At 39.4% G+C, this 24838-nt stretch overlaps 1 protein-coding gene across 3 annotated transcripts in view; it reads left to right on the forward strand.

Moving 5' to 3' along the window:
* The window catches only part of LOC127574760 (protein unc-80 homolog), a 211845-nt gene that overhangs the window by 87922 nt on the left and 99085 nt on the right, over positions 1 to 24838 (forward strand). For all 3 annotated transcript variants that reach the window (XM_052024066.1, XM_052024057.1, XM_052024074.1), the window contains 9 exons: positions 798 to 1010; positions 4842 to 4977; positions 11363 to 11496; positions 11900 to 12065; positions 15284 to 15487; positions 15584 to 15681; positions 19439 to 19639; positions 22179 to 22283; positions 24004 to 24142. In XM_052024066.1, coding sequence (XP_051880026.1) covers positions 798 to 1010; positions 4842 to 4977; positions 11363 to 11496; positions 11900 to 12065; positions 15284 to 15487; positions 15584 to 15681; positions 19439 to 19639; positions 22179 to 22283; positions 24004 to 24142 — 1396 coding nt within the window. The remainder of the gene's footprint in view (positions 1 to 797; positions 1011 to 4841; positions 4978 to 11362; positions 11497 to 11899; positions 12066 to 15283; positions 15488 to 15583; positions 15682 to 19438; positions 19640 to 22178; positions 22284 to 24003; positions 24143 to 24838) is intronic.

The raw sequence follows: 24838 nt of genomic DNA on the forward strand, positions 1-24838 counted from the left end.
CTGCCCACTCACCAGGCATTGATGAATGGGACTGAAAGGGGATGAGGAAAAATACAAAATTACTTCCAAAAACTGAAGTGGTTTAGATGTGATGGATGCTCCATAAATGTGTGTTTTATTGATATTTTACCTTAACAAATTAGTCATTTTAAATCAGTTTGCTTCTCTCTTGAATGCACAATTCCTTATCTGAATAGGGTAGGCCAGCCAGCACTTCCCAGTCCCTTGTAAATACTATTCTTGATCTGATTGCAAGAGCATGAGAGAATGGTGGAGGATGGCATTAGGTAAAGAAATGGAAAGGGGATGTTGGGATGCAGAACAAAATACAAATTAAGGCAGTGGAAAGTTTGGACATGTCTCCTATCTTTAGTTCTGTGTTTCTTCAAGCTCATACTCTGTCCCATTTCTACAGTTGCAGATTTTAGATGAAAGTATTGGCCTGGGATAGAAGTCAGGTTGTGTTCAAATTATTGGAAAAGTCTTGTTCTGTTTTTGTGTTTTATGACCTTATAAAGTAATTAATGCTCAATGTAAATATGTAGTGGAATAAATAAAGTTTGACATTTGGTGTTAGTGAAATCTTAATTACTAGAGTTCTCTTTAAACTACTACTGTGACTGATTTTAAAAAAATACTAAGTGAATGATGGCTTAAAATCGTTGTTCTTCATTCTCTTCACTCCTTGGAGACAAGGAATAGAAATCAATAACCTGATTAGAAATTTGGTCAAAAGATATAATGTATTTTTAAAATTTATTTTTATTCCCACATCTCCCTTTGAATGATCACCTCAGGAAGCACCAGTTGTAGCAAGGGCAGCACTATTCCTAGAGTGTGCCCGGTTTGTACATCGATGCAACCGTGGAAACTGGCCAGAGTGGATGAAAGGACACCATGTCAGTATAACTAAAAAGGGTTTGTCACGAGGAAGATCACCCATTGTTGGAAATAAGCGTAATCAGAAATTACAGTGGAAAGCAGCAAAACTCTTCTGTCAGTGGGGTGAGGTAAGGAAAGAACCTTTGGCAATTAATAACATTCTTTTCTTAAAAAGTTCAGAGCCAAACTAAATATGTCTGTGAAACATTCACAATCTATAACATGAAGGTTAAAGATGGAGGCCATGCCTTTGGTGTTATTCTGAGACATTGAATGCATTCAATTATGACAAATGAAAAAATATTTTAAAAATTCAAGTACTATAATATAAAATAATAACACCAAGCAGTTCAGGCAGCATCTGTGGAAAGAGAAACAGAGTTAACATTTCAGACAATTTGTACATGCTGAGTAATGAGTGTTTCCAGTGGTTTTTGCTTTTATCTGCAACTTATTTGATTTTCAAGCATATGGTATCCCAAGAGAAAATATAATGCAGATTTACATAAGAACATCAGAAATAGGAGCAGGAGCAGGCCATCTGACCCATCGAACCTGCTCTGTCATTCAATAGGATCATGGTTGATCTGGTATAGGCTCAGCTCCACCTACCTGCCTTTTCCCCATAACCCTTAGTTCCCCTACCATGCAAAAATCAATCTAACTGTGTCTTAAGTATATTTAATGAGGTAGCCTCTACTGCTTCCTTGGGCAGAGAGTTTCACAGATTCACTACTCTCTGGGGAAAATCAGTTCCTCCTCGTCTCCATCCTAAATCTACTCCCCCAATTCTTGAGGCTGTGTCCCCTAGTTCTAGTCTCACCTACCAGTGGAAACAACTTTCCTGCCTCTATCTTACCTATACCTTTATTAATGTTTCTATAAGATCCCCTCTCATTCTTCTGAATTCCAGTGAGTGTAGTCCCAGGCAATTGAGTCTCTCCTCACAGGCTAACCCCCTCATCTCCAGATTCAAGCTGGTGTACCTCCTCTGCACCACCTCCAAAGCCAGTATATCTTTCCTCAAGTAAGGAGACCAGAACTGCACACAGTACTCCAGATGCGGCCTCACCAGTACTCTGTACAGTTGTAGCATAACCTCCCTGTTCTTAAATTCAATCCCTCTAGCAATGAAGGCCAACATTCCATTTGCCTTCTTGATTGCCTGTTACACCTGCAAACCAACCTTTTGCGTTTCATGCACCAGCACTTCCAAGACCCTCTGCACAACAGCATGCTGCAATCGTTCACCATTTAAATAATCTGATCTTCTACTTTTCCTTCCAAAGTGGATGACCTCGCATGTACCAACACTGTACTCCATCTGCCAGACCCTTGGCCATTCACTTAACCTATCTATATCTCTCTGCAGACTCTCTGCATCCTCTGCACAATTTGCCTTTCCACTCAATTTAGTGTCATCAGCAAACTTAGATACCCTACACCTCAGTCCTCTCTTCCAAATTGTTAATGTATATCATGAACAGTTGAGGACCAACCCCTGCAGCACCCCGCTCACAGCTGATTGCCAACCAGAGAAACGTGCATTTATCTCAACTCTCTGCCTTCTATTGGTTAACCAATCCTCTATTCATGCTAATACATTACCCACAACTCCATAATCCTTATGGATAAATCTTTTATGCTGCACCTTACGGAATGCCTTCTGGAAATACAAGTATACAACATCCATCTGTTCCCCTCTATCCACTACCCTCGTTATATCTTCAAGGAACTCCAGTAAATTTGTCAAACAGGACCTGCCCTTCCTAAATCCATGCTGCGTCTACCTGATGGGACCACTTCTATCCAGATGTCTTGCTGTTTCTTCCTTAATGATAGCTTTGAGCATTTTCCTGACTACAGACGTCGAGCTAACTGGCCTGTAGTTACCTGCCTTTTGCCTACGTCCTTTTTTAAACAGTGGCATGACATTTTTTGTCTTCCAATCTGCTGGGATCTGCCCAGAATCAAGAGAATTTTGGTAAATTATCACAAATGCCTTTACTATAACTTCCGCCATTTCTTTCAGTACCCTGGGATGCATCTAGTCAGGACCACCAAACCTATTTACCATTAGGCCCACTAGTTTGCTCATCACTACCTCTTTAGTGATTGTATTGAGGTCCTCGCCTCCCATCGCATCCATAACATCTCTCTTTGGCAAGTTCGACGTGTTCTCCACCGTGAAGACTGACACAAAATAGTCGTTCAAAGCCTCGGCCAATTCCACATTACCCAATATTAATTCCCCCTTCTCATCTTCCAAGGGACCTATGTTCACTCTAGCCACCCTTTTCTGTTTTTACTGTCTGTTTTTATATTTTGTTAGGTTACTTTCATAATCTATCTTCCCCTTGTTGCTTTTTAAAGTTTTCCCAATCTTCCAGTTTCCCACTACTCTTGGTGACTTTGTATGCATGAGCTTTTGGTTTGATGCCTTCCTTTATCTTCTTAGTTACCCAAGGCTGGCTCTCCCCACTCTTACTGTCCTTGCTTTTAACTGGAATTTACTTTTATTGAGCACTGTGAAAAATCTCTTTGGAAGTCTTCCACTGTTCCTCAACTGTCCCACCATACAGCCTGTGTTCCCAGTCTACGCTAGCCAAATCCTCCTTCCTCCTGTTGTAGTCTCGCTTGTTTAGGCATTATACACTGGTTTTAGATCGAACTATTGCACCCTCCATTTGTATGAGAAATTCAATTATGCTGTGATCACTCTTTCCAAGAGGATCCCTAACTACAAGATCATTAATGTTACTTGTCTCATTGCACAGGACCATATCTAAGATAGCATGTTCCCTTGTAGGTTCAGTAACATGCTGTTCAAGAAAGCTGTCACGGATGCATTCTATGAAGTCCTCCTCAAGACTGCCTCAACCAACTTGATTTGCCCAATCTATATGCAAGTTAAAGTCCCTTTACATTTACTACCAAAGAGATTAATGGCAGCGGTGGTAAACTTCTGGAATTATCTACCCCAAAGGGTTATGAGGGGTTAGATTATTGTTGGCATTTAAGGAGGAAGTAGGTACATTTTTGAAAGATCAGGGAGTTGAAGGCCATGAGGATGAAGCTTGGGGCAAATTAGCGATGATCATAGTGAGTGGTGGGCCAGGTTCAAGGGACCAGGTGACCTAATCTTACTCATATTTTCTTAATTTCTAGAAGAAAAATTGGAGCAGATAACTTTGTACAGGTGACCTCCACATAATAGGGGGGTGCTTTCCTAGAAAATCCATATTGTGAAGCCGTGTCATCTGTGCATGCCTCAAGAAACGCAAGTTGAAAAAAAATTGTGTTTATTTATGTAGTTTTTTGCATAAATCTGCAAGAACAAATTTTATTCCATATCTCAGATTTTTCTGAAGTGATTTCTGAATTTAGTAAGAATGAATTTTCAGTACTCAAATGGTTATAATGTGGGGGTTGCCTGTACTCTCTTGAGCTGTGAGGATTGATAAGGGTAGGAAATGAGCATTCCCAAAAATTACAATGGAAGGAAGCAAAACTTGGGATGATTGTGAATTTAATGGAATTGATCAGAATACTGACATGTAAACAAGGTGAACATAGCTTTTCTACCCACTGGTAGATAAATTAAAGATACAGGAAATGCTGTGTTGAAACTTTATTGCAATAGCATCTATATTTAAAACAACCAAAGAGTCCTAACACTCCTGCTGGAGAGCAATGTTTTGGCTAGTGGTTTGTTTCAATTTTTTGTCCAGCAGTGAAGTGTTACTTTGAAGAAAATGATCTTGAATTTAAAGCACTCTCTGGAAGGGATGTGGAAATGGGGACATAAGGGAGGAAGCCTGCGTTGGCAGAAGTGTGTGTATGTGATTTTATGCAACTTAGTGTTGGTATTTTATCCAAGGTTTGTTGCATCTACAGTACTTATTTATATGCAGATCCATAAATTGCTGCTTTGAAGTTATGATGCTATCTTCTGATAGGCTATCGGGACCAGACTAAATGAGCTGTGTCATACGGAGAGTGAAAGCCCAGCAAACATACTCGGTTTCATTTATGATGATGAGACCAAAAGACGTTTGAGGAAAGAAGATGAAGAAGAAGATTTCCTTGATGACAGTATGTCTATTGATCTTTGTTTCTAAGTCTGTTTTTAGGATGCTTTCGTGTCATGTCACAGAGGTCACAGAGTCATACAGCATGGAAACAGGCCTTTCAGCCCATCAAGTACCCATGTTTACACTAATCCTAGCCTAACCCATTTTCTTCTCCCCACATTCCTCTCAACTCCCCCCAGATTCCACCACTCACCTACACGCTAGGGACAATTTACGCTGACCAATTAACTCACCAACCTGCACATTTTTTGGGATGTGGGAAGAAATCGAACTTTAAATGTGACAGACAGGAATTGTGTGCTAGACAACCCACAGAGTTGCCAACTGCCGTTTCCGTTGAAAATGAGTTGAGACTCTCTCTATTCACTAGGCCCAGGAACCTGGCAAGCACCCAGGTTTACTATGCTGCTTACGGCTGGCAGGAAGACAGGTGATACAGATGTCCTTGGTACTGAGGGAAATCCACCTTAGCTCCTGATCTTAGATCCTCTCCTGCGGAGTTGTTGGTGGGTGTGATACCCCCCAGTCGTCTGAACTCTGCTGCCCCTCCCACACGGTCAGACCTTTCAGGGCAATTCAGCCAAGAACAGCCATTTGAGGAAGTAACTGAAGGCCATTCCCGGAATGATGTTCCAGCATAACTCAAAGCGTGGGGAATATTTCCTCTGGACTAGCTACAGTGAAATTGCAGTTCCTTTGATAAGACAGGTTATGATTTAAGTGGAAACAAACAAAGAAAAGAAAATGCTGGGAGCATCCAGCGGGTCATGCAGCATCCATAAGGGGAAACAGAGTTGACAATTCAGTCCAAGGTTCTGATGAAGAGTCCTTGATCCAAAATGTAAACTTCTTTCTCTTCCCACAGATGCTGCTTCTCCTGCTGAGTGCTTCTGATGTTTTCAATTAATGTTTTGGATTGCCAGCATCAGCAAATTTTTTCTCCAGTTATGATTTAAGTAGATCAAGTGAATGGGGAAATGTTTACTCATTGGTTGCCATGCATAAAAGCCAAAGGTGTGATTCCACCAGTCTATTGAGGATCGTACTGTTAAAGTGGAGTTAGAGCACCCAAAGGGAGGCACACTTCCCACTCCTGCATGATGAATGCAGACAGACCTGCCCACCAGCAGGGAAATGTTGGCTCACATATTGCACTTTTATCTGTATATAGGCTGCTTCGTTTAATTATCACCAAACTGCTCACAGAAGGATTTAGGTTTCTGATTGAGAACTTTGCATGTAGGATTTATGGTGCCCTACTTGATTTCCAATCTACTCAAGTTAATGGATGAAAACTCAGCAGTTGTGTCTGAATTCTTAAATTTGCACTTCACCTACTCAAATTCATTTCCAGAATGCACATTTGTAAAATCTATCCCTTGATTCTCTTACTACACATAAATAAAATATTAGCTGGCACTCACCAGTTTATTGCCATATTGTCTTGCTCCATATCATGCTTTATGCTACAGATCTTCCATCAATTATTGGTTCATTCATTCATAAATGCTGAACCCAGTTCTTTTTGTTTCAGACAAAAGGTCTTCAACTTGAAACATTAACTCTATTTCTCTTTCCACAGATACTGCCCTACCAGCTAAGTGTTTCCAGTATTTTCTGTTTATATTTTAGTTTTCTAGCATCTGCAATTTTTTTATTTTTTTATTTCCTGTCTTTCAGATGTGAGTGTCAATCATTTTTCCCTAATGCATGCAATATATATCATTTGTGACTTTAACAGCAGTCTCTTAAAACCTCATTGGCTGAACAAAATTTGATGCTGCCTGGTGTAGAATCATTTTCATTTTTGTTACTTCTCTCAGTGGCTTTCTTGGTATATTTGAATTTAGTTTGCATCTTATTGTTGCTTCCACTGAATTTTGGATTCCATACTGAATGCTCTGCCATCTTCTTACTTACTTGATTGGCTGCATGTTAATTGTTAACCTGCTGACCTCCTGGTGAGCCAAGGCTTCATTCACAAAAACAGATAGAGTATGGTCTATAAGTACACTGGAGCTGAAATAGCAAGGATAAGTATCAGAGGTTGCTGGTAGGTGCAGGTCTTGTGCTGGAGTTGCTTGCAGATCTTGGAGGCCATTATTTGGTGATGATAGTGGCCATGATCTCTTCCACTTCATTCTTCATTCATGAAAATTGATGGTGTTGTAGATAGCAAGGAAAGTGGTCAAAGGCTACAGTATGATATTAATGAGCTGAAAAGTTGGGCCAAGCAATGGCAAATGGAATTTAATCCTAACAAGTTCGAAGTGATGCATTTTGTGAGGGCAAACTAGGATGTGTACAACAAATGCTAAGGCTTTAAGGAGTGTTGGTGAACAGAGGGACCTTGGGGTACGTCCATAGATCCCTAAAAGTGGCAACACAGGTAGATAAGGTGGTGAAGGTAAGCATCTCATTTGCCTCTTCATCGGCCATGCCACACAGTGTAAGAGCTGGGACCTAATGTTATACATTGCCTGGATTGGAGCATTTCAGTTATAAGAAGAGGCCGGATAGGTTGGGTTTGTTTCCCTGAAGCTGTGACCAATAGAAGTTTATAAAATTATGAGTGGGATAGATAGGGTAGATGATAATTTTTTTTCCCCATGGTGGGATGTCTAAGCTAAGAGGGCATACGTTGAAGGTGAGAGGTAGGAGGTTTAGAGGGGTCTGAGGGGGAATTATTTTCCACACAAAGGTTGGTTGGAGTCTGGAATGCAATGCCTGAAGAGGTGGTGAAGGAAGATGTGTTCATAATATTTCAGAAGCAATAAGACAAGTACTTGAATCGCCAAGAGATAGAAGGCAATGGATCTAATGTGGGTAAATGGGATTAGTGTAGACAGGTAGATTGGGCAGCATGGACATAATAGGCCAAATGGCCTGTTTCTGGACTGTATGACTCTATGACTATCTTGCAGGTAATTCAGCAGCCTTAGCTTTTATTGCAATAATTAGTTTATCTTCTTCTATGCTCTTATTGTTCTCCTCCATCCCCTGTTGACTCTTAACTTTTGTAAATTCTGATGTGCACACTTGTAATTGAAACTGTGTGTGTAAACTTGTTCTATTGTAATTACTTCCAGTACGGTGCTTAAGTTGCTCCACTAGTCAGAGGTTGTAATTACAGTGACAGCAACATACAGTTTCCATTACAAATCGGGCTTTGGAATTTATAATGGAAATGATAAAGCCAGAATGTATGACTTAAACATGAAGACTGAACTACATCTGGACAGCCTTCTTCAATTATCCCATGCCCTTTAAGCAATCCTCCTCTGAATGCTACACTTGGCCTTGATTTCTATGTGTAACACAGCAAAAGATTAACCAGAATTTTTGAATGCAATTTACTGTCTTTATGCATGGTTAAATTTCAAATTTTTTCTTGGTTGTCAGACCTTTCAAATATGCTACTTAATTAGAATAAGGATGATGATCGGAAAATAGATTATTTAGGGAAAGTCTTCAAAGTTTTCTGTTAAAAGTTTAGCTTTTATGAAAGTAAATAATTGCTTTAAACACCAAACATTGGTTACAAAATTGGCTTGGTGGTAGGAGTCAGAGGGTGGTAGTGGAAGTTTGCTTTTCAGGTTGGAGGCCTGTGACCAATGGTGTGCCGCAGGGATCAGTGCTGGGTCCCCTGTCTTTTGTGATATTTATTACCGATTTGGATGAGAATGTAGGTGCTATGGTTCGTAAGTTTGCGAATGACACCAAAATCGGTGGTATAGTGGACAGTGAAGAGGGTTGTCTAAGGTTACAACAGATCCTAGATCAACCGGGAAAGTGGACTAAGGAATGGCAGATGAAATTTAACTCGGGCGTACAAAGTGATGCACTTTGGAAAGTTAAACTGGGGCAGGACATGCAGAGTGAATGGCAGGGCTCTGGGGAGTGTTAGAGACCTTAGGGGTATAAGTTCCCTGAAAGTGGTGACACAAGTAGACAGGGCAGTGAAGAAGGTATATTGGCATGCTTGCCTTTGTCAGACAGTGTATTGAGCACAAGAGTTGGGACATCATGTTACAGCTGTACAGGATGTTGGTAAGACCACACATTGAATATTGTGTGCAGTTCTGGTTGCCATACTATAGGAAGGATGTGATTAAGCTGGATATTGCCAGGACTAGAGGGCTTGAGTTACAAGGAGAGACTGGATAGTCTAGGATTAGTTTCCCTAGAGTAAAGGAGGCTGAGGGATGACCTTGAGAGGCATAAGTGAGGTGGATCGTAAGTCCTTTACCCAGGATAGAGGAGTCTAAAACTGGAGATCATAGGTTTAAGGTGAGAGGGGAAAGATTTAAAGGGGACCTGAGGAGTGTTCTTCCACACAGAGAGTGGTTGGCATGTGGAACATGCTGTCAGAGGAAGTTGTAGAGGCTGGTACAATTTCAATGTTTAAGAGAGATCTGGATAGGTACACGTTTAGGTAAAGTTTAAAGGGATATTGGCCAAGCACAGGCAAATGGGACAAGTTTGGGTAGGCACCTTGGTTGGTATGGATGAGTTGGGCTGATGGCCCTATTACTGAGCTGTATAACACTCTGATTCCATGACCAAATCATTGCTGTTGAATATGTTGAACCACACCAATAACTTCATTGACTGGCAGTTAATGTAAGTCCAGTTGTATTGTTTTTATGTGTTGTGCTTCTAAATAAGGCCCACATGCATCTGAATTTTCTACTTATCATGGAATTATTATAAGAGAGACCTATTATGGGGGTGGCCTGACTCAAGACATTCTAGCCTGTAATGAAAACCTGTTTTAATAAAAACATCTGAATATCTCATGATTCTAATATTTTCTGTACAGTAGGATGTGCTGGGTGAAAGGAACTTCCTCTAGACTTTGTTCTTGGAAAATGTAACAGCATTCAGAATATTAATGTGGAAGCTAACAAGATATTAAATTAATTTAGGTACAAGTTGTATAAGCTTTTAGATTTAAATATGTATCTTAATTAAATTTTAATTAAAAATCCCCAAATGATCAATGTTTTCCAAAGAGCTTTGATATTCCAGAATAAACAGCCAACTGGTGTTATGATAGTTGACTCCATGGATTCTTTTGATTGGGAAGCCAAAAGATTTATTTTTCTGAAGGGTTGGAGGGGTATTATTTTGGTGTAAGCATGAGATTATATTTAGTGGGATAAGACTTCCAGTAATAGGAAATCAGAATAAAGTTGTGGAGTGGTGCAGGGATACAGCTCCCTCGAAATGGGTTTGGTCCAGACTTCTGGAACTGCCTGTGTGAGATTGTCTTTGGGTTTCCTCTGGTCGTTTTAGTTTCCTTCTACCTCCTAAAGATATGCTAGATGGTGGGCTATTTAGTTACTGTAAGGTACTCCTAGTGTAGGTGTGTAATAGGAGAATCAGGATGAAATAGATGGGCATGTACGAGAGAACAGGTTACAGGGAGAAATGGGATTGCTCTGACAGCCTGCAAAGACTTGAGGTAATGGCTTCTTCTATGTCATTAAACAAAAAATGAGAATTTATAAATATGAAAAGCTTCCTGCAGTTGAAAGGACTTTGATATATATTTCAGTTTCTTATGACCTAATGGACATTGTTAATGGATCTTACTTTTCATTTAATTTCAGCAAGATATGAGCCCATAGTGTTTTTAAAAAATTAACAGTATTAGGCAAAATATAAATGAATCAAATTTGTTTAACATGTTAGCTTTTAATTTGAATACTTTTCAATTTGGCTAAGGTTTTATGTGAGTATGCATTTATCTTTGAATTCTTAATTTGTTTACATATTATTGACATTTACAAAAATACAGAATCTTGAATAGAGGTGGACTAAATTTAGCATGTCTATGTGGCCATAGAACTAATACCATAATCTCAAATTATAATTTATATAATGTAGCAATGGGTGCCAGAAATTTGTAACAGAACTCAGTAAACCAATCAAAATTGTTACAGATTGCAGCTGGGAACCCCAGCATTCCATTCAGCAACTTTATTTTAAAATCCTGTGAGCCTCACAAAGCATGAAAAATATAGTCATTCTCACTGTTGATTGAATTATAGCAAACAGTTTTGCAAGCTTTACATGTACTGAATGATATTTTGTCACTTTGAGTGGTTAGGGTTCGCCATATGCTTTTTGCCAGAGGGTGAGATACAGATTTAATGCTGGATTTACTAGAAAAGGGGATTTGATGAATAAACCAAGGAGAAAAATGTTGCAGGGATGTTGGGAAGGAACCATGATGTGAGATGTTCTCCCAAGTACTTGGGGCAAATGCTCTCTCCTTTTACTGTGCCCTTTTATGTCTCTGTGCTAATAACAAATCTCGTAACACGGTTTGTTTTAGATCAATATTTCTTAACCTTTGATCATTCCAATGTTTCGAACAGATACCGTTAATCCCACCAAGTGTGGCTGTCCATTTGCACTAAAGATGGCAGCATGCCAGCTTCTTCTAGAGATCACAACATTCCTTCGAGAAACTTTTCCTTGCTTGCCTCGACCACGTACTGAGCCTCTTGTTGTAAGTACAATCAGACATGGTTTAGTATTGTTAGCAAACCTTTGTGTTAGAAGTATTTAGCAAAACTAAAAAGCATAAAGTGATTAATAATCTTGCATATAAAAGTCCAAAAGCAAGGGAAACTTCACATACTTTATACCTATTGCATTTCAGAAGTGTATTTTCCAGTTTAATTATAAGTGCCAGTTTTGTTGTCAAGTTTGGTACCAATGCAGGAATGACAGTGGATCAGAGACCCCTTGGTAAAAATAAATGGCCATTCCCCGGTTTTGTATTTAAGGTTCACTTTTTAGCCTCTGGAATTTAGGTTGTTTGGTATCCGCTATGCAACCAGCAACAAGGCTTCTAAACTGTTTTCTTTCTTAAAATATTGGTCTGTATAATGTTTAACTCTTATCAACAGGATTTGGAAAGCTGCAGACTTCGTCTTGATCCTGAGTTAGATCGCCATAGATATGAACGTAAAATCAGTTTTGCAGGAATTATTGATGATGAGCAAGATTCAAAGGATTCACCACACAGCAGCAGCCACACTCTTAAATCAGACACAGCCTGTGAAGAGAAGAAAGGTTGGAAAGGAATTTTCTTAAAAACTTTTAAAAAATTATATAGATATAAGCTACAAACTAATCATGAACATAATAAAATAAAATGTTCATTGTCTGTCAGGCTTCGCATGCAAATCAGTAAAATTGTCCACCTTAGAAAATGGACAAGCTGATGTTCCTGAGGCAGTGGCCATTAGAAAATTCATTTATTTCCTGTCATTTCCAGTGCAGATTATTGATGGTGATCGGATGCAAAAGTGAGTTGGCTTCCTCTCAGCACCTGATAATTAATGTACATGTTGGTATTTGAAGAGGGAATGAAGGCGCAAAATTGGTAGAAGAGGGAAAAGGCTGTAACACTTCTCAATGTAAAATATAAAGGACCTGTTTCTTGGCAACCATCAACCAGTGTTTATTTCAAAGTGGATGCGTAAAAGCTAAAATCATCTGATGTAATGGCTATCATAGGACTGCAGAAAATATTAACTTGAAATGGGGATCATGAAAAAAAGCTTTAAAGTTCAGTGGAAGCTCAACACAACCAAAAAGGGACTCTTCTGAAGAGGAAATGATGATATTATACAATTCGGAGAGAAATTTCTCCAGAGAGGCAGTTGTTGGATAAGTGAAAAGCTTTTATTTTTTGCAGCAAAGTTGAGTTCATAACTTATGTTTCTGAGCATATAATGGCTGGTGGTGAAATATATCTTTCATATTTTCTTCAGCTATCATAGACCTGAAAGTGTTATTCTCTGCCCTTCTCGCAGCCAATTTTTTTTCCCCATTCCAGTGTTAATTCTATTCTTGTGCAGTAAATTGCTTTGTGTCCCTCTTATCTCAGCAGGACAAATTTCCTCATTCAGTTGTTGTGCATCTTTTTAAAGATCCTAAGGATACTCGAGACAAAGATGAACTTGCATGCAAGTGGAAATCATTGAAAACCTTTTTTTTAAAGAAAATTAGAACGAAGGGAGAGAATTCCACATTGATCAAACATTGAGAAGGCTCTGAGGTAGCATAAGCATGTGGTTAAGTTTGTAAGAAGTAATACAGAGACAAGTTTACCATACAAGGCAAATTTTGACTTTGTGACAACTGCCCTAGAGCCTTGCAGAGGAGTTTGGCACCTAATTAACCAACCATTAATCAGTAATTTTCTTTAACATTAATTTGTTGTCATTCAGATTTTCTTGAACTTTCATTTTTTTCCTGCATCATGCTGAGGGCATTCACCATCAATACATAAAAAGTGCTGGAGGAACTCAGCAGGTCAGGCAGCGTCCATGGAGGGAAATAAACAGTCAACACCTCGGGAATCAGAAAGGGTCTCGGCCCGAAATGTCGACTGTTTATTTCCCTCCAAGGTTGCTGCCTGACCTGCACTTTTTTGTGTGTTGCTCCAGATTCTAGCATCTGCAGAATTTTTCATGTCTCCAGCATCCTCCATCATGTGTGGTAATTGGGCATCGAGGGGATTATACTCCAGTGTTTGGAGTCATTTCTCACACAAAATAAAATAGCTCTGGTTGTTGGAGGTCAGTTGTCACAACTCCAGGATATCACTGCAGTTCTTTAGGGTGCCATCACTGAGTCCCTACCATCAGCAACCTGGTGGTCGCCATTAACTCAACTAAGGTAGGGACATGTTCAGCACAGCTTTGTGGGCTGAAGGGCCTGAATTGTACTGTAGGTTTTCTATGTTCTATGAACCAACCATTATAAACACCATAGTCTCAAGACCATGTTAGAGACTGGGTTCCTTGCAGCAAGTGGCTCATCTTCTGACACTTCAAAGCCTTTTCATCATCAAGACACAAGTGAGGAATACCATGGAATAATCTCAATTTACCTGGATGCGTACAGCTCTTACAACTCTCAGGAAGCTTTGCACCATCCATGACAAAGCAGCTTGCTTGATTGGTACCACGTCCACCATTATAAAAGTTCACTGCTTCTACTACTGGCATGCCAAGACCAACATGGACTTCAGCCCCATAGGAATACCATTCATTACCTGAACATTACCCTTCAAGTCACTGGAACTCCCTCCCCACCTGGGCACTGTGAGGATGCTTTCACTAGAAGAATTACTGCAGTTCAAGAAGATTACTCACTACCATCTTCTCAAAGATGTGTAAGAATGGATAATAAATGCTGGCCTTGCTAGTAATGCCCAAATCTTGAAAATTGAGTTAAAATAAAATCCAATCCCTTCTGTGTTTGAATTGGTAAACGTGCACACACTGTCCAGAGTTTCTCCATATCTGTATCCTTTCTAAACCTAGTCAATTTTCAAATGTCATTAGAATTAAGAGATTTTATTTACCTACATGCAAACATTTAATTATCAGTATTGAACTTGCAGTGTAATATTTTCCCTGTGTACAGAATTACTCTTTGCAGATAATGTGCAGATTCCTTTTCAACTCTTCTAAATGCATCAGTTTGGTCACTGAAATGGAAGTAATCATATTTATTTACATGTATGTTCAAGCTTGACATCATACTGTTTGCATGTAACGTTTTTCTAATATGAAGTAAAAGACTCATTTTTTCCACCCACTTTATCATTGAGATGATCTTCAAAACCTATGTCATGTGCAGGTGCAAATCTTCAGGACTAATGGTTCTGCAGCCTGATGGGTGTAATAGTTATTAGCTTTACAGGGTACATGTAGCAAGGCACTGCTATATCCCAGGAATCCTGCTGATATTAATCTGCTTTTCAAAATTCATCTGAATACAGCATGTGGATGTAGAATCATGCATTATTAAACTGTACTGTACAGAATATTTGTGGTATTACAGATTAAAAAGGAAAAAGACACCATGTACATGATGCTTATGCATACATAAAAACTAGATGCACATAGCTTTTGATCAAAGTATTGTAACTGATGTTGTTTCAATTATTTAATCAGGTGTGGTTTTAAATAGAAAATAAAACAAAATCATTTTAATGCTTTGATTTTTTTTCTGTATTGGTAAGAGTCCTTCATGATACCAACATTTTGAAGCCACTTTTTAAATACTGAGTTTGTGCAAGATTATTTTGCAAAATAACTTCCTCCATCCCAAGCAAATTTACTCGTACAACACCAGTGAGACAAGGAGTACTTCCAGTGTTGATGAGGTTCACTAATCCAAACTGATAAATAATATATTGATTGTTTGCATTTTATATAAGATACCCTGGCATTGATGATATCATTTTTGATGTGTAACCTTCACTTTTTAAGGACCAGTTAGAAAAGCAAGACCTGGAGGTTCCCGTCTACTTCAGATAAAGGGGGCGCGAAGTTTTCGAATAAAGAAAGGTGGATCTTTGTCAAGTATACGTCGGGCAGGGAGTTTGAAGAGCACAAAACTTTCACGACAAGACTCTGAGTCAGAAAACGAAGAGCTTCTGTTGTCTCAAAGCCATGACACTGTTACTGATATTGGTAATTTCTTAACGTACATTTTATTCAAGCAAATGTAGTGATAGGTTTGTTTAGTGTCAAGAGATTGCATATAGAATTTATTTCTATTTTTCACAGGTAGCCCCTGGAGTACTAGTGAACCTAGTATTGAACCAGAACGATTGAGCACAGGAGGGACAGAAGAAAATTACCATAGAAACATGACATGGTTACCGGTATGTATTACAGTTTAAATTTTATGTTTTCTTTTATGTTTGAGGTGCCAGATTTTAGAATGCTAACTTGTATTTGAACCAGCAATTACAGTAATCTGAATTAATGAATAACAAAAAATAGATTGTTTCTTTGAAAAAGAAAAAAAAACCTGCAGGTTCTGGAAATCAAAAAAAAACTAGAAAACTTTGGAAATACTCAGCAAATCAGACAGTGTCTGCTGAAGGAGAAACCATTAATATTTGTCTCTTTGTTGGAATCATTGGTTTCTAACCCTAATGCACTACACCAAATACAAGTTCTGCTGTTCTGTACTTTCATTTATTTTGGCTTGGATACATACTGTCTTATTGGAGATAGAAGAGATAAACATTAACAAAAAATATAATGGTACTAATGTGTTTGTACACAATGTGCAAGTTTGTGTGGATGCTTCAAATATTATATGCAGTTTTGATAATCTTGCTTCCAAAGAGAGTCAGAGAATTATAGTAATAGTTGGGGCTCTGATATATCATAGAATCATATAATATAAATCAAACCCATTTGGCCCTTTATGTCTATGCTTGATTTTTAAAAGAATATTTGTGCTTAGTTCCCCGTTCTGACTTTATACATATAGATGTGGAATGATCTTTGAATATCTGAACAATTCTCTCATAATATTATTGAACCTTTTGAGCAGGATGTTCCTAACAGCTCTCATCCTTAAGAGAAACTTGTAGAATTGAACTTGTGGAAAACAGCAGTAATCTAAATTTGTAACATAGATTTAGGTTGGCATTTCAATTAATCTCTGAGAATAGGGCTAGAAAGGATGAACAAAAAAAGCATCAGTAAATCCTGTATTGGTGTAATGGTAGTATGTATTGGTTTATAATTGGCACTTATGTCTGAGTACAGTGGAAAAACTTGTCTTGTATACCGATCGTACAGGTCAATCATTACATAGTGCAGTTACATTGAATTAGTACAGAGTGCATTGAGTAAAAACAATAGCAGTACAGAGTAAAATGTCACAGCTACAGAGGAAGTGCAGTGCAGTTAGACAATAAGGTGCAAGGTCACAAGAAGGTAGATTGTGAGGTCAAGAGTCCATCTCATCGTATAAGGGAACTGTTTAATAGTCTTATCACAGTGGGATAGAAGCTGTCCTTGAGCCTGGTGGTATGTGCCCTCAGGCTCCTGTATCTTCTGCCTGATGGGAGAGGAGAGAAGAGAGAATGAGCCGGGTGGGTGGGGTCTTTGCCTTGGTGAAGCAGCCAGCATAATCAGCGAGAGGTAAAGACAGAGTCCATGGAGGGGAGGCTGGTTTCCTTGACCTGCTGGGCTGTGTCCACAACTCTCTGCAGTTTCTTGCAGTCCTGTGCAGAGCAGTTGCCATACCAAGCTGTGATGCATCCAGATAGGATGCTTTCTATGGTGCATTGATAAAAGTTGGTGAGTGTCAAAGGGGACATACTGAATTTCTTTAGCCTGCTGAGGAAGTAGAGGTGCTGGTGAGCTTTCTTGGCTGTGGCGTCTACTTGATTTGACCAGGACAGGCTGTTGGTGATGTTCACTCTGAGGAACTTGAAGCTCTGAACCCTCTCGACCTCAGCACTGTTGATGTAGACAGGTGCATGTACACCGCCCCTTCCTGAAGTCAATGACCAGCTCTTTTGTTGACATTGAGGGAAAGGTTGTTGTCATGACACCATGTCACTAAGCTCTCTATCTCCTTCCTGTACCCCGACTCATCGTTATTTGAGATACGGCCTACTACAGTGGTATCATCTGCAAACTTGTAGATGGAGTTCGAGCAGAATCTGGCCAGTCATATCCTAGCCAAATGAGTTAATATTAGGTTATTTTTATAATTTAGAAAAATTGACTGAGAGAATAAATCCAAATGAAGGTTGTGAAACCAGAGATAGATGGAGATTATGGTATGTTAGTCTTTGTTGCAAGGTAGTTGAATATAAGAGTAAGGAAATCTTGTTTCAGTTTTATAAGGTTGTAGGTACAGGCAGAGGTTTACTGGATTAATTTATGGGATGAAGATCTGTTCTATAAGAAATGGAGTAGAATGGACTATATTACTTCAGGATAATTGCATTGAAATATATGAAATTGTTAGAGGATGGATGTGATGAGAGGTTCCTTTCCTGGACTGGAGAATCCAGATTAGGGAATAATAATTTCAGGATGAAAGTTCAGTCACTCTGGGTTGAACTGAGGAGAAACTTCGCTTATAAGATTGTGACTGTTAGTAATTCTGTACTTCATATACCCAGAGGATACTTAGTCAATGAGTGTATTCCAGACAATGATAGTCTTTTGGACTCTAAGGTAATCAAAGGATATGGGGTAAGATTTATGAAGGTGGATTTATTTCAATAATCAGTCATGATACTGAATGGTTTCTGGCCAGCTCCTTATGGTTTCACATTGGTGCAGTAGCAGGGGGAAATGCCAGGTCCACTGGTCTGGAAGACTTCTAAATTGCATTGTAATAACATGTTAATATGCTTAAAAAGTGCTTAACCATGTATTGCAGTTACATCATTTTCTAAAGATAGAAAACAAAAACTGAACACTGGGAAAACTCAGTGGGTCAATCAGCATCAATGGAGGCAAAATGAGTAAGTGGACATTTTGGAACAGGAAATATTACCAATATATAGGAGTACAAAGGGGGTGGGAAGGGTGGGATAGAGGCTGTTAGGTGACAGGTGGAACCAGATGAGGAGGGGATGATGGGCAGATGGAACCAGGTGGGGGAGGAGGGGTGGTACAGATGCTGGTTAGAGGTAGGTGGCATCAGACAGGGAGGGGATGTGGAATGAAAGATGAGGACCGAGGTAACTCTCTTGCTGTTCTGCCTGGGGAAAGGGGGCAGGGGGTCAAAGCAGGTGTATGGGAGATGGGAGGTCTCCATCAGCCATGGTACAGAGAAAGCCAATGCTCCAGAAGGAGGTGGATATTCCAGAAGGTTAACCCCCCGACCCTTTTCTCTACTACATTGACGGGTGAATTTGAGGGCAGGGTGGAAGTTAACGGAAAAAGTGAAATTGACAGGTTGTGCAAGAGGCAGCACCAATCAGTCATCGAAGTAGTGGAGGAAAAGCTCGGTGGGGGGGGGGGTGGTGGTGGTGGGTGAAGGTTGGGCTGGAAAGACGTAGAACAGGGACTGTTCCATGGAGCCAACAAAAAAGATGGCTGTAGCTTGTGCCCATGACTACCCCTTTGATCTGTAGAAGACGGGAGGAATCAAGAGAGAAGTTGTTGAGAATAAGGCAAGTTATGCCAAGTGGATGAGAATGTTAGTGGAGTAGCACTGATTGGGCCTTTGTTCAAGAAAGAAATGGAAGGCTCTGAGACCTTCCTGGTGGGGAATGGAGGTATGTAAGTGTGTCCATTGGTAAAGATGAGCTAGTTGAGACCAGGGAATTAGACATAATCAAATGGTGAGGGGCGTGAAAGGTGTCCCAGACGTAATTGGGAAAGGACTGACACATTGACTTCTGCCTCTACAGATGCCGATTGAACCACTGAATTCTTCCAGTGTTCTATTGTTCTTCCAGATTCCAGCATCTCCAGTCTCTTTTGTCTCTTTAAAAACATGAGAATATACTTTCCAGTTTCAGACTTTAGTTCCAAGCTTCAAAAAGGCAGAAGTGACACAGAAACTTAGCTGTGTGTTGTCAGATTTCTTATTTGGTTGATAAGTAAGTAAAGTTTTTTTAATACTATTAATATTATGTTCCTTTCCTATAGGTTATGATATTGTTAAGCAGCCAACAAAGTTTCATCTGTTGCCATATTGACTACTGCCACCCTTGCTGCTACCAGCATCACAGCCGATCTTGTGCTCGACTTGTGAGGGCAATCAAACTCCTGTACGGAGACACTGTCGATACAGTCCGCGATGATGATTCTGCAAGTAAAATAGGATTGAGGCCCAAGAAATCCAAAGAGGTATTTATAATTCTGCAACCCTATTGTAGTTTGGAAGAAGAATTTTGTTTTCCTATCTTATCACCTTATTCTCAACATATTAAGTTGTTGTCTAATATTTGAAAACAACACAGTAAATGCACACTTTGAATTAATTTTATTTTTGTTCTCATCAAATGTACTATTTGGTGAATGCTGGATTGTTCAAAGATTCACTTTCTTGTGGTTCAGGTGGAAAATAAACATTCTGTTGGAGTATTTGTAAATTTGGATGGCTCTTAAAGGGCAATTGATGATGGATGATAATTACTGGTATTGCTGGGGACATCCATGCTCCCATATGCAAGTTTAAGAAAATGTGGAAAGGAGACCAGGTTGTCTTTGTGTCTGGCCTTGCCAGTATTTATTGCCCATCCCTTACTGCCCTTGAGAAGCCACCAACTTGAACTGCTGCTGTTCGTCTTTGCAAAGATGTTCCCACAATGCTTTTGAGGAGGGAGTTCCAGGAGCCATAGAGTTGTACAATGTAGAAATGGGCCCTTTGGCCCACAACAACCATGCTAACCATTTGTCCATTTGCACTAATCTCATTTGCCTGCAGTAGTTCAGTATCTTTCTATGATTTGCCTATTCCTCTTTAAATGTCTCTTATATGTCGTGATTGTATCAGATTCGACTACACATCTGGCAGTGAGTTCCAGATGTCAACCACTCTCTGTGTAACAAAAAAAAATTCCCCTCTAATTCCTTTAAAACACCTTCTCCTTTTAAACCTCTGTCCTCTTGTTTTTGATACCCCTGCCATGTGTGATAAGTATTCTGACCATCTATGCCTTTTATAATTTTATATACCTCTATCAAGTCATGTTTCAGCCTCCTTTGCTCCAGGGAAAACAAGCCCAACCTATCTACTCCCCCCATAGCCAGAGTCCTCCAATCCAGGCAACATCCTAGTGAACCTCCTCTGCAATATCTCCAGTATAACCACATCCATCGAATAGTGTGGCGACCTAATCTGCACACAATACTCCAAATCAGCCTTCCCCAATCTAGGACCTTAACTTGAGGACCAACCTTATCCTTTTCCACAACTATGTTGAAACTTAAAGAAATATGGTCACTGTTCCCAAAATGCTGCCCCACTGATGTTTCCACCACTTGCCCAGTATCATTTCCTAAGAAAAGGTTGAGTACTACCCTGTAGGACTATCTGCCTATTTTTTTCAAAAAACTGTCCTGGATGCACTAAACAAATTCTGCCCCATCTATGTCCCTTGCACTAAAGCAATTCCAGTCAATATTGGGATACCTCCAGGATATCCTCTTCAAGTGCTGCCATGATGTTCTCCCTAATCAGTAGTGTCAAACCCCTCTTCCCAACCCTGCCTCCTCTTTTGATGCCGGTGCCACTTCTGAAGCTTCTATAGCCCAGAACATTAAGCTGCCAGTCCTGTCTTTCCCTCAACCATGTTTCTATGATTGCAATAATTTCATAATTCTAAGTGGTAATCTGGGCTCGAAGTTCATCTGATTTACCTATGAGGCTCCTTTCATTAAAGTAAATTGCAAAGTTGGTGTGACACAGCTGGTAGAGCTGTTGCCTCACAGCTCCAGTGACCAGGTTTGATCCTGACCTCTGGTACTGCCTGTGATGTTTGCACATCTCTGTGACTGTGTGGGTTTCCCTCTGATACTCCAGTTTCCTCCTACATCCCAAAGTTGTGTGGGTTGGCAGGTTAATTGTTCACTGTAGATTGTCTCTAGTTTGTAGGTGAGTGGTACAATCTGGGGACAGTTAAGGCAGGTGTGGGGAGAATAAAATTAAATTAGTGTAAATGGGTGCTTGATGGTTGGTGCACACTTGGTGGGCTGAAGGGCTTGTTTCCATTCTGTTTCTCTTTATGACTCTGCAGTTGAGCCTACCAGTCCTCCCATTCTCCCTAACCCGCCCCTGTTTGCTCTGCCACTGGATTTTCTGGATATATCCCCTACGGAAGGACCAAGATAGAGTAAATAGGACCCATAGCAGAGGTGTCAAAAACTGGGGCATATATTTAAAGTAATTAGCTGGAGAGAAGTTGTTTTCAGCCTGACAGTGCTAGAGGTCTGGAACTTGCTGCCTAAATGAGTGGTAGAGAGAGTATCTATGTGTACACAAGTATAACATTTGGCAATTGCTTCAAGCATGAATAATATCATTTCCTGAACTCAATCTGTGGGGGAATGCCCCAGCAGAACTTAGAGCTGTAGCAAGTTTAAAGGGTAGAAATTTACCATTGTAAGTTGTGATATAAAGAATTGACCTGCAAGGCTACTGACTGAGAAATGGAAACTTTGATTGGTGTGGTCATGATTGGCAGGAAGGCCTCCTGCATGTTAGATTTTCTATAGCACTGAACCAACAGTATAAAATGCAGACCACCTCTGCATTTGAGATAATCTAAAATACAGCAATAGTGAAATGTTTGTTTGGAACACCAGGAAGCAAAATTCTTGCCCGTTACTTAAACCTATTCATTGTAAAATGCAATTCTATATTTATTTGTTTTCTTTTTTCCAGTGCTCTGACAAGTCTTGCCTCCGTACACCTTTGAGAAAAAGGATACCTGTCACAAGTCTGGAAGGGAAAAAGGATTCTGGAATGTTGAAATATATTAGGACTCAGGTATAATTATGTAATTACTCATTTGATTTTGTTTTTATTCTTAGGTTAATAATTGATGGATGTACATAATCATTTCTGTCCATCATTTTTGTGCAGCTCACTCAAGGTACATTCGGTTTGAAAAATATTCAATCGATAATGGTGATGCTTAGTTTCTGATGTGAACAAAAGTGAAATATTTGGCATTGGTTTCAAGTTTGCATTACGTCATTTCTTGGAACTCAAACTGGAATGTTACGGCAGAACTTAAAAATTTGTAGTTTTTTTTGAAGTTTAGACATATACCATCATAGTTTACAACATAAAGAATTGAGGTCTGTAAGAAAGTAGTATCAACTAAGTTCACAATGAAAGTACTGGAAGTGCTGCTGATGCAAGTAAAACCAGGGAAGGAGGATTTATTTGGAGTAGTCCAACAAAGCTTGCTCAGGATATTGGATGGAGGTGGTGTGGTTAGTCTGTTCAATGGCAACGTGATGTTGTTAGAGGTTCTGTGATATTCGAGGTCAGGCAAGTGTTGGTGGTATGAATAGCAAGTTTGGTGAAGCCTATGAATTCACCAAAATTGGTGAAGTCATAGACAGCGATGAGGGTTGTCTCAGGATGCATTATGACATGGATCAGCTGGAAAGCTGAAGTTAGGGTGGGGGCATTGCCTGCATGAAAGAACATAATCTTGGTGAGTTGGGAGGAAGCAACTTTTCTTGACTCACCAGCAGTGCTGTGGAAGTACTTTTCTCATGCAGGATTCCTGCCTCCCTTGAACTGCTAGGTTTACTGAGGTGCAGAAAACTCAGCTGGTTAAGATTAAAACTGGATGCAAGACAACTAAATATTAAGTGTAACGCATATGCCTTTTAAAATAGTTCCTGTTGTGTTTCAGTAATAATTGGAAGTGGATAGGTTGGGCTCAATTTTAAGAATTTGAAAATGTTAATACAGGGACTCCCAGGTTACAGATGACCTGACTTATAGAAGTCCAACTTTAAGCACATTCTTCCATATGCTTATAAAGCATTTTTCAAGCTAATATTCATAAAATGTTTTATGGTATTAATGACTGGGTACAGTATATATTCCATTAGTTTAATTATAGGTAGTGTTAGTGTGATTATTCAATGAAATGAAATACTATATTAAGTGAATGTCGAGTGATACAATATGGGTTACTACAGAAAATGTTTCTGACTTATGGAGAAATTGGCTTACGGGCAATTCCCAGGAACAAAACCTTTACATAACCCAGTGACTGCCTATATATATCTGACCACAAGTTGCCCTTGTGCTTAAGATTTTATGCTCAAGTGGTACCACTCTTGCCTTTGCATTTGGAAGGTTCAAGTCCTACTCCAGAGAGCTGAGCACAAAACTCTAGGCCTATGCTCCATTGCAGTACTACAGAAAACTACCATGTTACTGATGCTGACATTTGGGTGAAAAACTGGGGTCCTGTCTGCTTTTTCAAATGGCCATACAAATCCCTGTGGATCTATTTTAAGACCAGGGAAGTTATCTCCAGTAGTCTGGTCAATAGTTATCCCTCAATCAACATTATAAAACCATTTGGTCATTATTCCATGCTATTTGTGAGTAATTGTTGCATGAAATGTAGTTCGTACATTTCCTCTAAATGGAATAGAGAGAGAGCAATGCAAGGTAATCAGTAAAACTTGTTTTTCTTTCTTTCTATAATTCTACTTGATCCCTGTTTTTAATGTAGGTCATGAGTCTGTCTCCAGCCCCACTGTCTTTGTTGATTAAAGCTGCACCCATACTGACCGAAGACATGTATGGTGACATCCAGCCTGCAGCTTGGGAGCTTCTACTCAGTGTGGATGAACACATGGCTGCTGCAGCTGGTAATTTCAATCTCATTGTGACACATACAGCCATACTATACCTTAAAAAATTGGAAGTTTTAGAAGTTGCATTTGTTCAGTTTATAGAATGTGATGTTTATTGGCGATTTCCTTGATGTATTGATTTTTCGTTGATGTGGCAATGTCAATTATGCCACATAACTCAGATTGGACAGCAGAAAGTTTTTCATCACTGACAATTTTACGTGCCCTTAGCTTGTTTTGAGGAAGTAATGATGTAAAACCTGTTGATTTATTAAATTAAAACAAAATGTAAATGCAATAATTCTGTGCAGTAAGAAGACTGATGTGTTACTTGCAGTAAATTTGCAGGCATGATTTGTTAAGCTCAAGTAAAGTCCTAATCCCAGTTGGTTAGAAAAATCATACGATCTTCCAGTGATTAGTTACATTATGATAATAAGTTTGGTGCATGGCATGATTTTATATGCGTTAAAATTCTTTTCATGTTTAAGTTCAGAAGTATTGATAGAAAAGATAAAATCCCCAGTTGTCATTTGGGAATCTTTTTACCATCAGCTATTATTTTGACCAAATAATAACTGTCCATGATTTTTTTCATTCTGCCAACCATTGTCCAGGGGATTATAAACATTCAATTTGTTTACAATGGAGAAGGTCTCAAATACAAGAGAAAAAAATAGTTCAAAAAAATTAGGCAGAAGGTAAGTTGAG

The sequence above is a fragment of the Pristis pectinata genome, chromosome 1 (genome assembly GCF_009764475.1).
Source record: "Pristis pectinata isolate sPriPec2 chromosome 1, sPriPec2.1.pri, whole genome shotgun sequence".
Taxonomy (NCBI): Eukaryota; Metazoa; Chordata; class Chondrichthyes; order Rhinopristiformes; family Pristidae; genus Pristis; species Pristis pectinata.